This window comes from Ptychodera flava, chromosome 5 (genome assembly GCF_041260155.1).
Source record: "Ptychodera flava strain L36383 chromosome 5, AS_Pfla_20210202, whole genome shotgun sequence".
In the NCBI taxonomy this organism is placed as follows: domain Eukaryota; kingdom Metazoa; phylum Hemichordata; class Enteropneusta; family Ptychoderidae; genus Ptychodera; species Ptychodera flava.
Window position 1 is genome coordinate 23,502,508 of NC_091932.1, and position 13,791 is coordinate 23,516,298.

General features: G+C 36.4%; 1 protein-coding gene across 1 annotated transcript; it reads left to right on the top strand.

The window, feature by feature from the left end:
* Positions 1-1,887: 1,887 nt before the first annotated feature.
* Positions 1,888-13,250, top strand: LOC139133311 (NXPE family member 4-like). The gene is made up of 5 exons (XM_070699846.1): positions 1,888-2,032; positions 6,816-7,075; positions 8,415-8,978; positions 9,425-9,477; positions 11,859-13,250. The coding sequence occupies exons 1-5, from the start codon at positions 1,934-1,936 to the stop codon at positions 12,623-12,625; spliced, it is 1,743 nt and encodes a 580-aa protein (XP_070555947.1). The 5' UTR covers positions 1,888-1,933; the 3' UTR covers positions 12,626-13,250.
* Positions 13,251-13,791: the final 541 nt, after the last annotated feature.

The following is a 13,791-nucleotide window of genomic DNA, read 5'->3' on the forward strand; positions in this document are numbered from 1 at the left end:
TGGATATGCAGTTTGCTTAGGGTGACTTCAGTCAGATTTGTTCAAATTGTGGTGAAATTTGCATATTTGTATTTTTAAGGCAATTTTTGTCATTTTTGGTAAAAAAATCTTTTAAAATCTTCTTCTTGAAAACTACCGGTCAGATAGCTTTGATATTTGGTACATAGGTCACTAGGGATCATCTATTTCAGATTTGTTCAAATTGTGCAGAAATATGCAAATTTGCATTTTTAAGGCAATTTTTGCCACTTTTGGTCAAAACATGTATTTCTCAAAAAGTACTGGTCTGATAGTTTTGAAATTTGGTATACAGGTTTCTATCAATGAACTTAGTAACATGTATGGTTGAATTTCTGATGAAATCTGTAATTTTGTATTTTTGGGGCAATTTTTGCCATTTTTGGTCAAAAAATGTGTATTTCCAAAACTACTCATCTGATAGCTTTGAAATTTGGTATACAGGTTCCTACAGATTAACTTAATGATATTTATTGAAATTATGATGAAATCTACAATTTTGTAATTTTGTGGCAATTTTTACCACTTTTGGTCAAAAAATGTGTTTCTCAACAAGTACTGGTCTGATAGTTTTGAAATTTGGTATACAGGTTTCTATCGATGAACTAAGTAATATGTATTGAATTTCTGATGAAATCTGTAATTTTGAATTTTTGGGCAACGTTTGCCATTTTTGGTCAAAAAATGTGTATTTCCAAAACTACTCATCTGATAGCTTTGAATTTGGTGTACAGGTCTCTACAGATGAACTAAATGATAGTTATTGAAATTATGATGAAATCTGCAATTTTGTAATTTTGGGGCAATTTTTGCCATTTTTGGTCAAAACATGTGTTTTTAAAAAGTACTGGTGAACTAAATGATATTTATTGAAATAATGATGAAATCTGCAATTTTGAATTTTTGGGGCAATTTTCCCATTTTTGGTCAAAAATGCGTTTCTCAAAAAGTACTTGTCTAACAGCTTTGAAATTTGGTATACAGGTTTCTATAGATGAACTAAATTTGATCTTTTGAAATTATGATGAAATCTGCAATTTTTATTTTTGGGGCAATTGTTGCCATTTTTGGTCAAAAATTTATTCTCAAAAATTACTCATCAGATAGCTTTGGTTGACATGTTCTTAGGAATGATCCTATGTGATACATTCAAAGTATGATGAAATCTTCAATTGTGTATTTTTGCAGCTATTTTAGCCATTTTTTTTCTGGCCACTGCATTGAGCTATCAAAGATTTCCACCTTCTTCATCAACATGTGTCAAAAATAGTTATTCTCTACATAAACACAGCGGAGCTATATCGGCCGCTAGGTCGCTTGTTGTTATTTGTAACGTACAACATAGAATTGCTGAATGACGAATTTTTTCGACCTTACAAAATGTCGACGTCACCGTCGAGTAATCACATAGGCAAACATGTACCGAGCATCACATGCAATGTTTATTCAACTGATACGTGGTACGTACAATTGATATGCAAACACGCACAGACAGACAGGCGTGAACGTGGGACCGTGAGTGGACAATGCCATACCCATCGGAAGATGGTCCCTATCGTATCACGTGATGAAAGCGCCAAGCTCGGCGCTATTTTCCCATGATTCAAATTACATGGAGCAGATGAAGCCCTAAAATGCAACTTCCGGTGCTATTTTTATCCGTTTTTGTAAAAAATCGGGCGAGTTATAAATGGCGAAAATGGCTTTTCCGGAATAAGAAATAATAATCAATATAAGGGCGTGTATAAAATCTACATCAATGACTGTCAATGAATATGTGCATACAATAACAAATATATTCAGTCTCTGTGCATAATCCGATATCCGCGTCAGCTGTTTTAATTTTATAAAGAACTAACGCAACGCTAGTATGAGATAAGAGCTAATTTTCCGACAGGAAGGAATCTCCAGGAAAATGGAGAAACACCAAAAGTTCATAAGCCGGAGATGTTATCTATGTCTTCTCAGCGTGGGATCCACAGCAGCATTCGGACTACTGGTATTGATATACAGTGTGAGTATCTGGTCACTTTAGCGGTGGCAAATTTGCAAAAAGAATGGATTACCGTGTCCTTTTGCAGTAGAGTGATGGGCAAATCAGAGGTCCACCGTCCTCAATCCTTCAAAAGCTGACAATGAAATATATAATCAGCATGGTAATACTATCAGTAACTCGGGCAAGTACAATAAATGGTCGATTGTTAGCAACGCCTTGTCCTAATTGAACAAAAAATGATCGAAATCGCCCAGTTAATTGGGTATACCCATTAAATTAAAAACGGTAAATTTTGAATCCGCGTAATGTGGTCTTTGAGTGGACGAAAAGTTTGAAACGGTATCATACTCCTGAATGTGTTAGATTTTAACAAAAATGTAGGCCAGTTCACATGCAGTCTTTTTTATTATTCCGAGTATCGAGCGTAAGTAGTTAACGTTAATTCTATCCGGAGGAGAGCCCATGCGTCGGTCTTCTGCCGAGTTGCCAACAGGAAGGATGTCGTGGCTACCGAAGACAGTCGTCGCCAGCGAAGGTAGGGTCCACAAATAAAGCGAAATATCAAGCATATGACCCGGAATAAGAGAAGAGTTGAAACTGTCAGAGTTACAGTCCAGCTTAGAACACAAGTTTCCGATGCCCTGTAAAGTCCGGCATCAAAAATGGTTTTCGCTTGGAACGGTATGGTTTACAGTAAGCAATGAAGACTTCGTACCTGTACGTCACCACAAGTTTCTATCTTTTTTGAAAATGGTTGCGATGTCTTTTTGTCTCGCAAAGTTGGTCGAACAACATTCCTCTAAGTAGATTTTAGAAACATGCGACAAGTGCGAAATAATATAGCGGGAAAATCGCGCCGGTCTCTCCTCAGTCCGATTAGGAGAAGTAATGTATTGTAAATTATCTGCGGGTAACTCACGCAAGAACAATTTTGCTAAATTCACTATTGGAATGATGCCATGATTTACAATGTAAACACAATGTTGATTTTACCTTTGTTTTTTCGATCTGCACTGAAGCTACAAAGAGCAGACGTAAATGTAGTTTGTTTCAACCTATATTTATTGGCGGACTGCTCATGCGATGAGTCAAAGTAAATATCGATTGAAAGGTATGCTATAACTCAAAGCACAAATTCAGATCAGTATAGTTTCCAAATAATTCCAAATAATTGGACTTACTTTTACACTTAGGCAAGACATTTAAAGAAACATAATTAGAAAAATAATAGCATAAATTCCAAACAACCAAGAACGCGCTTTTTTGAAACTGCAACCGCTTTTTCGTGTGAATGAACTCAATCTCGCTGAGAAACAGCGTGTTGGTTATTATAGCGTTTCAACCGACAGTCGTCACGAAAGAACGATGAATGCTCGTTTCAACACAGCGCGACATTCAAATGTTTGACTAAAGTTCACGTATTTCATTACGTGTACAAAACTCGACCGTCGCGGTTAGAATAAAGCATTCAGTTGTCAGCGCGGTCACAGATTTCCTGCTTTTCGTACTCGTAAGCCAAAACAAGTCGATTTCGTAATTGTTCGAGTTCGTGTCCGAATCGATTGATTTCAGTTTTCACCAGCTGCTACTCTTTATCTTTTGCCAGGTAATCGTTTTCGATACCAACTATTTTCTGTTGTTATTTATATTTAGTTTAGTCTAACGATGGGCTCTAACCTGGCGCAATAGTTTTTGTTACTAATGTTAGCCCTGAAATATAAACGCTGCTCTAAACGAGGTCGGAAACGGAGTTTTAATTTAAGGTGGACTGTAGGGTCATACTACAATATGCAGTGGACACAAACTCGAATATTCTTAGAGTGACATGTCTGAGTCGAGTTCTGTTAAGGTGGAACACTCAATAAGCTAGGATGCAAGTAACATTGACTTGGTCCCAACGCTCAGCTCTTGTCCTTAGGGAAGAAGGTGGAATGACCAAATTTTTTATCTGATTTAATTGACTATCCCTTTGCAACCTTTTCATGCAAAAAACAGTGACCCACTCCCTACGTGTCACAGTCCGTATCAACAAAATATTAATTGAAGTATAATTTCTCATCTGAAGTGTGACCTTTTAGAGAGTACTTTTTGACCTTTAGAAATATTAATAATCATTAAGAAATTCCAATACCACATTTGTTGTTCTCATCTGCTCTTTCAAAGACTATATTCTCATCAAGTACATTAATATCAATTGTCAAACATTTATAAATGCACAGATTTAGCTAGTTTTGTATTAGGAAAAATATTCATAGTTTCCTCATAGACTACAATGCATAGTGAATAATTAAACATTTCGGTAAAAATTCCAAAATCAAATTTCTTGCACATACATGCACGTATGACCACCTTAGTCTAATCAAGTACATTAATATCAATTATCACGTGTCTATAAATACACAGAATATTGTACATAGTTTCCTCATAGATTACAATGTATACTGCTTTAAAGTTTTAGTGTGATTCCAAAATCAAACTTCTTGTACCCATATGCACTTGTAACCATACTATTTTATCAAGTATATTTTCATCAATTAACAAACGTCTATAAATAAACAGATGTCGCCAGTTTTATATTGGAAAAAAACTTTTGATTGTTTCTCACAGGCTTACATGTATATTGTGTCAAAATTGTCGGTGAAATTCCAAATTCAAATTTCTTGTACTTGTAACCATCCTATCTTACCAACTTCAAAGTAGATTTATATCAGTTATCAAACTGTAAATGCATATATATTGCTAGTTGCTAGTTTCAAATTGGAAAAAATGTTCATACTTTTCTCATATTCCCTGAGACAAAAATGTGAGCATCTACGTGGTCCCAATATCTCATTTTATAATGATACAAATTCACTGGCACGCCATTGTCCCCCGACTTGAAGATAAATAGCATCAGAACTGAGTAGTACGAAAAATGCAGTTCACCCTTTTGAACTTGACAGTCAGTCAAAGCTACTTGTCAGAATAACTGATTAAAAAAGCACTTGTCCAATTGGTCTTCTTTCATATTTGTTTTGTCAACAGTGCTCTTTTCTTCTTGTTTTCAACTGTTCAGACAGAATAAAGCCATGTTCATATTCTGTTTTTATATACTTGTTGGTCAATTGCCATAATTGTTTTGCCATACTACAAACCTTCGTAAAATTTGACCCTCCCTACAAACCATTGATTGTAAAATTTGAACCCTTATAAACGTTTTTTTTTTAATATTAGCCCCCTCTTCCACCCAACCCTTCCACGTAAAAGACGAATTAACGCCATGCACGACATTATTAATTTATTGACAAGTGTCTCTCTCCGGACAGGAAGCTGAAAACGCCGTGACGACAGCAACTAAATGACAGGAAAACACAATGGTATCGGACTTCGGATGCAAAATCACATTATTTATGAAATTCATAGTAACAAAGAAACCATATTTGAATTCAACACAAATGATTCTCGATCTACATTGAATTTGTATGAACACATCTTTCATTATTAGACATAAATAGAGGAAAATCTGAGAGATTTCGAATGTCACAAGACGTGAAGATATGCATGTATGCGTGACTTCTCTCACCTGAGTAACCGTGAGACAAACTTGCCTGGGATACCGTACGTCGAATATCGATGTGTATAGGCGAAAACAGTCTTTCTCAGGACTACATACAAAACGGCGCTTTCAGGGCCACTGATATTTTCTAAAAGAGAATACCCTAATACCTTAGTATCTTAGTCCCTAAGCACGGAGGAAATTTGACCGAATCAGAGTCCCTCGCGTGCACGTATTTGGAGGGACTTTGACTGTTTGTACAATTTCTTGAATCTGTACAAGAATGTTTGTGATCGTGTTGACAATGAAGGTATGTCCAGGCAAATGGTTGAACACCAGAACCGTGAAATTTGTATGCATAGGGTCAGTTTTTTTATTTGCCTTACAGAGATCTAGTTGTTGATGTTTTTAGGCGATGGCAAGGTGCAAAAGCAGTTGTATAATCATCTTTTTATTTGTCATATATTTGCACAGTTGCCGGATAATGCAATTTACGTGTTGATTGCTATGTGCAGTGACAACACGACAGGATTAGATGAACACACGACTAAAATTGGCGCGTCAGGTTTACAGGGGTGTTTGATTGACACCGAGTCATTTCTGGCCTAGATTTTCGCCTCCGACGCACGAAAATTCTAAAAAATCCACAAGTTTTGTCAACGTTTGATTGTAAAATCATCACTTAATTGCAAAGATACTTTCGATGATAAATTGTAAGTAGATGTGACCGTTTGCGATCGATAAAGGTGAAAAAGCAGCATTTACGGGAGCGTTAGCCTGTGTGTTATTTATCTCTTCAGCGTCCTCTTACACAGGAATACCGCCATTGATCCCTGTATAGGGAACATGCGCCTTTAACTGGTACACTTCCTTTTACAGTTAATAGCTAGACTGTATAAAGCAAGGACACTAGATTATCCTCAGAATTAACTCCAAGTTACAGTTGTGTAAATAAAGCCCAACGCTTACGCCGGCGAACTGGTCGTTTCAGATTTCATTTCCTTCCAATTTTCACGCAGTCCATTATTTCATCCATATCACAAAATCAGATAATTGTTCAGATTCACCACATCATTTTCAAGGCTAATTGTGCAAAAAACAAAGCAGAGCATAAAAAAATTCAAGCCACGGTTTTTAAATACTTTACCCTGCTGTCGATTACCATCTACAGCTTATCGATAGCCATTACCGTATATATATATTCTCTGATTCACCGTGTCTGTGCAATGGAAGGGTTATTTTTCGTATCTTTTGTATTTATTGCAGAAAGTTTACAACACACCACCGCATCGTCAAACAGCCTTCACTCTGGTGACCAATTCATCCGTTTTCACCGTCCAGCACTTTCCGAATATGGACTTATGGTCGGGAAGGATTTGCCGGCCAGCTGTTGAGCAATTAGTGAGAGAATTCTGCATCAAGCCACTCGACAACTCCACACATGCGCAGAGTGGGGAAAATCGAAATCAGCAGCCATTTACGTCAATGCAAGGGTCTCTGGGAATAACATCACCGAAAACTTCCAAGTATGACAAGAAGTTTATTTTTACGAGCTCTTCACTGTTTTGATAGTCATTACAAAGTGTATAAACCCCTTCAATAGCACCTCTAATTCGTTGTTTATTTTTCCTGCGATGAAAATGGATGATCTATGAATGACCATTGTATGATATAGTTGCACGAGCGTAAGTACATAGAATCGGTCAAAAATGTAGACTGCAGTTGTTTTATGGCTATAACGGGACTGTTAACCTTTCAGAGTGATCAATATGAAGCAGTTGATTTATCTGATGAAAAAGTGATGTGTTCGTAACAATTAAAGCTTAAAACAATAATGGTAGTTTTGAATTTCTTGATTTGCAACTTTTAGGCAACGAAAAACGATCAACTAAGAACAATGTCAAAGGAATGGTTACGTAACTGATTGCGGGCGTTGAATTTTCCGCCACGAATTATTTTTCTATCGTTTATATGCCGACTACCTTCAGTAACCGTTGTAGAGATGGCAATGGGACTCGAAATTTGGTTTTACATTGTACATAACATAACAACGAATATTTCTCCGCGCATGTTTATTTTCAAATGTGTTCCAATGACTCTCTGACAAAAACAGTCACAATAAATTTTCGGAAACTCGTTCGTCTTCTTATTCATGTATTCACAGTAAAGGATAACCCTCGTACAGAGACATCTACGTGAACTTGCTAATAAGGCCGTAGTCTTCTTTTGGGTCTAACAAGATTCATGAAAATACTGTGCAAATCACACTAAAACTAAAACAGGCTTGAAAAATAAACAAATAAAAAGGGGTCTCACTTCAAAACCTATATAGTTGGTCTTAATATGTTAAACTAAACTATAGTTTGTCTTGACATCGTTAATTTAATGTCGATCTATCTATCGTTTATATGCCGACTGCATTCAGTAAATGTTGTAGAGGTGGCGATGGGACTCGAAATTTGGTTTTACATTGTAAGCAACACACACAACACCGAATATTTCTCCGCATTTAAATATTTCTCCACACATGTTCCGTATTTTCAAATATGTTCGAACGACTCTATGAAAAAAAACAGTCACAATGGCTATTTGAGAACTCGTACGTCTTCTTATTTATGTATTCATAGTAAAGGATAACCCATGTACAGAGACACCTACATGTACTTGCTGATATGGCCATAATCTTCTTTTGGGTCTAACAAGATTCATGAAAATACTGTACAAACAATACTAAAAGTAAAAACTGGCTTGAAAAATAAAGAAATAGAAAAGGGGACTCACTTTAAAAACTATTTAGTTTGTCTTAATATGTTAAAACTATAGTACATCTTGACATCGTTAATTTAATCTCATGTCTTGTCGTAGATTTTCTTTGTCTGGAAGCGAATCTGCCGAACACCAAACTATTCGCCAAGGGGAAAACATCCACGTGGTAATTCAGACTTATGATCAACATGGACGAAAGCGGGCCATGGGTGGCGATTTCTTCTTCGCGGTGATGTCAGACCTACAGCTAAGAAAGTCGACCGCGGGAAAGGTGACAGATCACGGCAACGGTACTTACAGCGTCTACTTCTACGCGGGGTGGTCAGGATCAGCAAGTATAAGCGTGCAATTGGTACATCCCCGTGAAGCAGTACTGTGGATTCGAAAAGTCTTTAGAAACATCGAACGCAGAATCGACTGGCTTGGCCGTTTCGGAAACGGTACCTACACCGAAGAAAGCAAGTGTTATGTATCGGAGGGTAATTTCTGGAAGAACAAGTGCGAATACTCCGATGAGAACGCTCTCGGTAACACCGTGTTCCTTTGTGAAAAACCGAAATTTCTTACCTGCCAGCAATTGGCAATTACACGATCTCAAGCAGAAACCTTGGATTCATATGCCAAAGCTTACATGCCTCCAGAGAAAGAAGTGTTTTTTCAGAGGTGAGACTGTGGCTAAAATTTACTTACTTATCTCGTGAAATTAAAGAAGGTTTATTTGGGTCAAGCTATACCGATGACATAGTTCAATCATGTGTATAATGTTGACATTTAAATACACACGTCATATATAGTGTACGCTCTCGGTAACCGTGGATCTGATATTGTTGCATTCATTCTAACTTATTTGAGGAAAGGAACAACTAGAAAGTGTCTCACATAAAATTGTATTCAAACTTTCCTCAATGAAATTTTCGTGCCAAATCGACAATAAAAATCATTGGGCACCGTGAAAAGTAAGAGAAACAATTACCAAACTTTTTAATTACTGATATTTGAAAATCAAAATGGCCCCAATCCCTATGATAACTCAATGGACAAAATAAATTTTCGAACTCATACGAAATACTATTAAGTGTCACTTTTCTTTGTCAATTTCTTACCAATAGCGAATATCTTGTCCAGTCTCTGTCCCGTGATCCATTACAGATCACAATAAAAGGTAAGTGGTATTTCCAACACTTCAATGACACTTCAACATTTCACCATAAAATATCGAAAGCATCATAAGATATCTGTCTATAGGGTATATGCATGATGGTATTACCCCTATTTGTAACAATCAACCCTATTTGTAACAAAACCTAATTTTCAAAAAAAAACTTTGCCGTATTTGTTGAAATCTTAATGAAATAAGCATATTTGTATGTTTTGGGGCAATTTTCTCTTTTTTCCTTGTCGAAACTTATTTTTCTGAAACTGCTTTTGTTAAAAATTGGGTTGATTGTTACAAATAGGGGTGACATGTCAACCCTATTTGTAACAATCAACCCTATTTGTAACAAAACCTAATTTTCAAAAAAACTTGGCCGTACTTGTTGAAATGTTGATGAAATATGCATATTTGTATTTTTGGGGAACGATTTTCTTTTTTTTTCCTTGTCCAAACTCATTTTTTTCTGAAACTGCTCGTCAGATTAAATTTTGTTGTGCAGTTCCTGGGGATAAGAGGCCTACTCGTAAGATATAATCAAGTCGTGCAGATACATGCCAAAAGTTTGTTTCGGGGCAATTTTCACCAATTTCGGTCAAAAATGTCAAAAAATCTTGTTTTCTGACAGAAATCATACTAACCCTATATGGGGTTAACTTTTGTTACAAATAGGGTTAATTGTTACAAATAGGGTGACATGTCAACCCTATTTGTAACAATCAACCCTATTTGTAACAAAACCTAATTCTCAAAAAACATTTTGCCGTATTTGTTGAAATCTTGATGAAATATGCATATTTGTATTTTTTAGAACTTCTCAAAAAAACATTTGGCCGTATTTGTTTTAATCTTGATGAAATATGCATATTGTATTTTTAGGAACGATTTTCTTTTTTTTTCTTGTCCAAACTCATTTTTTCTGAAAATGCTCGTTAGATTAAATTTCGTTGTGTATGTTCCTTGGGATAATAGGCGTCTTCTCGTAAAAGATAATCAAGTTGTGTAGATACATGCCAAAAGTTTGTTTCAGGGCAATTTTCACCAATTCCGGTCAAAAATGTCAAAATTGACATTTTTTACCTAAAGTTGTGAAACCCTATTTTTAACAATCAACCCTATTTGTAAAAAAGTTAACCCAACATAGAGTTAGTATGATTTCTGTCAGAAAACAAGATTTTTTGACATTTTTGACCGAAATTGGTGAAAAATTGCCCCGAAACAAACTTTGGCATGTATCTGCACGATTTGATTATATCTTACGAGTAGGTCTCTTATCCCTAGGAATTGCACAACGACATTTAATCTGACGAGCAGTTTCAGGAAAAAAAGTGAGTTTGGACAAGGAAAAAAACAAAATCGTTCCCAAACATACAAATATGCATATTTCATCAAGATTTCAACAAGTACGGCCAAGCGTTTTTGAAAATTAGGTTTTGTTACAAATAGGGTTGATTGTTACAAATAGGGGTGAGTATGTCACCCCTATTTGTAACAATCAACCCAATTTGTTACAAAAACAGTGTCAGAAAAAATGAGTTTCGACAAGGAAAAAAAAAAGAAAATTGCCCCGAAACATACAAATATGTATATTTCATTAAGATTTCAACAAATGCGGCAAAGCTGTTTTTGAAAAGTAGGTTTTGTTACAAATAGGGTTGATTGTTACAAATAGAGATGGTTACGTACTTCTCTTGTACTACATCTAAAACAAGAGAGTTTTCCGACAAGGTTTTAGCCCGTCGATGATGAAAATCGATGCAGGACAAGAATTCAAGTTAAATCTCGTCTAGCTTCCTCCAACATCTACGACGACAGCTTTAATCTAAGACCTGATTCACTTAAACGCGCACGCCATCCTTTACACCATGACAAGCTAGCAGAATATAAATGCATTTAATTTAATGGAAACAGCATAACATGTTCAAATATAATGCCCTTGAATGTCAATTGTAAACTTACGCAAAACCTTGAAAAGGTCAAAGATTAAAAACATGGAAATTGCAGATTGCAATTAAATGTTGGGGCCGGTTGTTATAGGTCTAACATCATCCAACTTTTAAAAGTCTAAACGTGATAAGTTTGGGGAATGTTTCCAAGTTGTTTGCTTGCTGTCACCGGAAGGCAGGTTCTACGACTACAATCATTGAACGAAACCGTAGTTCTACCAGTTTTTTAATGGTAGTGATATATAGTCAAGTAAACTATAAATTTTATATGAAATCATCTCTTAATGTTCGTGGTTAACAATTATTAAGGATTGAATCCAATGTAAGCATGTTGAATGATGTTGTAAATAGGAGAGACGTCCTACAGTAATTTTTAGAGTTTTTAAGTTGAGTAAACTTCAATATATAGTACTCATGCAGAATATCGTTTGATCGTGCTAACAGGGTACAACTCAAGCCATATCGCAGAAGACGTTCTTCCGTCGTGTGGAGCGGATCTTCCGGTGGCATCATCTTCAGACGGTTTCTGGGAGAACGATACCACGTGGACATCACGTGTATGCAAAGCACGTCATTGGTCACCAGATGAAATACGTACGTGTCTTAGCGGGAAGTCGGTTTACTTTCTCGGCGATTCGACATTGCGACAGTGGCACGACGTTTTCAGGAAAATCCTTGGTCAGCCCGTAAAAGGAAATGAATTACATCGAAACCTGGAGATTCCGTCACATAACATCAGTGCTACGTTTATATTTCACGCAATATTGATCGGAAGTGTGGAAGTGGACTTCTGGTCCCAAAAATTCGAAAGCGATATTATCGACGAAATCTCAGAGAAACAATGCAACTCTATCGTCGTTCTCAGCCTGACTTATCACTTTGCATCGTGGACGACAGCGTCGTACGTGGAAAGACTTCTGCGCGTCCGGCAAGCACTTCTTCGTCTGAAAGTTCGATGCCCGGATATCACCATCGTTCTGAAGAGCTCCCACCCGAGAGAACACATTTATAGCATGTCGTATATCCACAGCAGTGACTGGATTTTATTCGATATGAATAACATGTCGAGAAAAATATTTCACGGGCTTGGAATTCGGTTTATTGACGTGTACGACATGTCACTTTCCCATTTTGCAGCTAATACAGTACATATGCCTCTTGGCACAGTTATGCGTCAACAAGTAGACTTATTTTTATCTTATGTCTGTTGAGAAGACACCTAGTTCCGATTTGTCCAATGCCCATTGTGTCACCTCGACGTACATGTAGATCAAGACTGTCTGTTATAAAAAATTGCATTTCTTATGTAGGATTTGGTCACTTTGCAATCGACTGTCAGCCCTTATTTTTCATGATGCTGACTTCATTACATCGCTTTCCATGACTGAACATTGTAGCCCAAGGTACTAGTGTCCAGGTGATCTCTCACAGGCGCCGGCGACAACGAACTCAGCCGATATTCATATTCTGGGCTGAGTTGTTTGTGATGATGTTTTTCGACGAATCGAAATCCGAGGGTGAATTTAGATATAATTGATGTTAAAATTTGGTCATTTCATGAATGTTTGCCAGAGTATAAATATTTGATGGACAAGCCAAGCTGACCACAATGCTGGAGTATGGAATACATTATCAGTAATAATCGGGTGGGATTACTTCACAAAATTCACCGGTAATAATGATTTTTTAACTCAGACTGGCGCTTATTGTAACGTCATACAAAGGGTTTAACAGAAGGTCACACAAGATGAAAAAAAAACTACATGCGAACTAAATAAATGTGTTACTAGCCATAAATCACAAAAATTAAAGACCAGGGCCTTGGATTTGGTGCACAAATGACACATTTGTTCAAGGTTATTGTGTCTATTGTTAATCCTAATCTCTGCTCATACTGACATGGTCATGCGGCAGATGCTGGCATTATTATGGTTTGCACGTTCCTGTATCATCGGCGTCAGGTTTTTCAAACAAAAAACGATTTGTGTTGCTCTTTATACCAACGATGATTGATGTGAGATGAAATTTGAGGTGAAATTTGAGGTTAAAATGAAAACTTGAAAATGGTCAACAAAGGGCAACAAGGACGTGTCCATGTATATTTATATATATATATATATATATATATATATATATATATATATATATATATATATATATATATATATATATATACCGTATTCCTCCGATTATAAGACCCCGCTCGAGTATAAGACCCTCCCCCACTTTTGGAGGATTTTCAAAAATGCTATACATCCGTGTATAAGACCCCTTCTTAGTTTTTGTATATTTCTGTCTGTCTGTCAGTCAGTCTGTATCTGAGTGTCATTTTGTGTTTGATCACTGCTCATATAATGCTAATGATGTAATAATAATC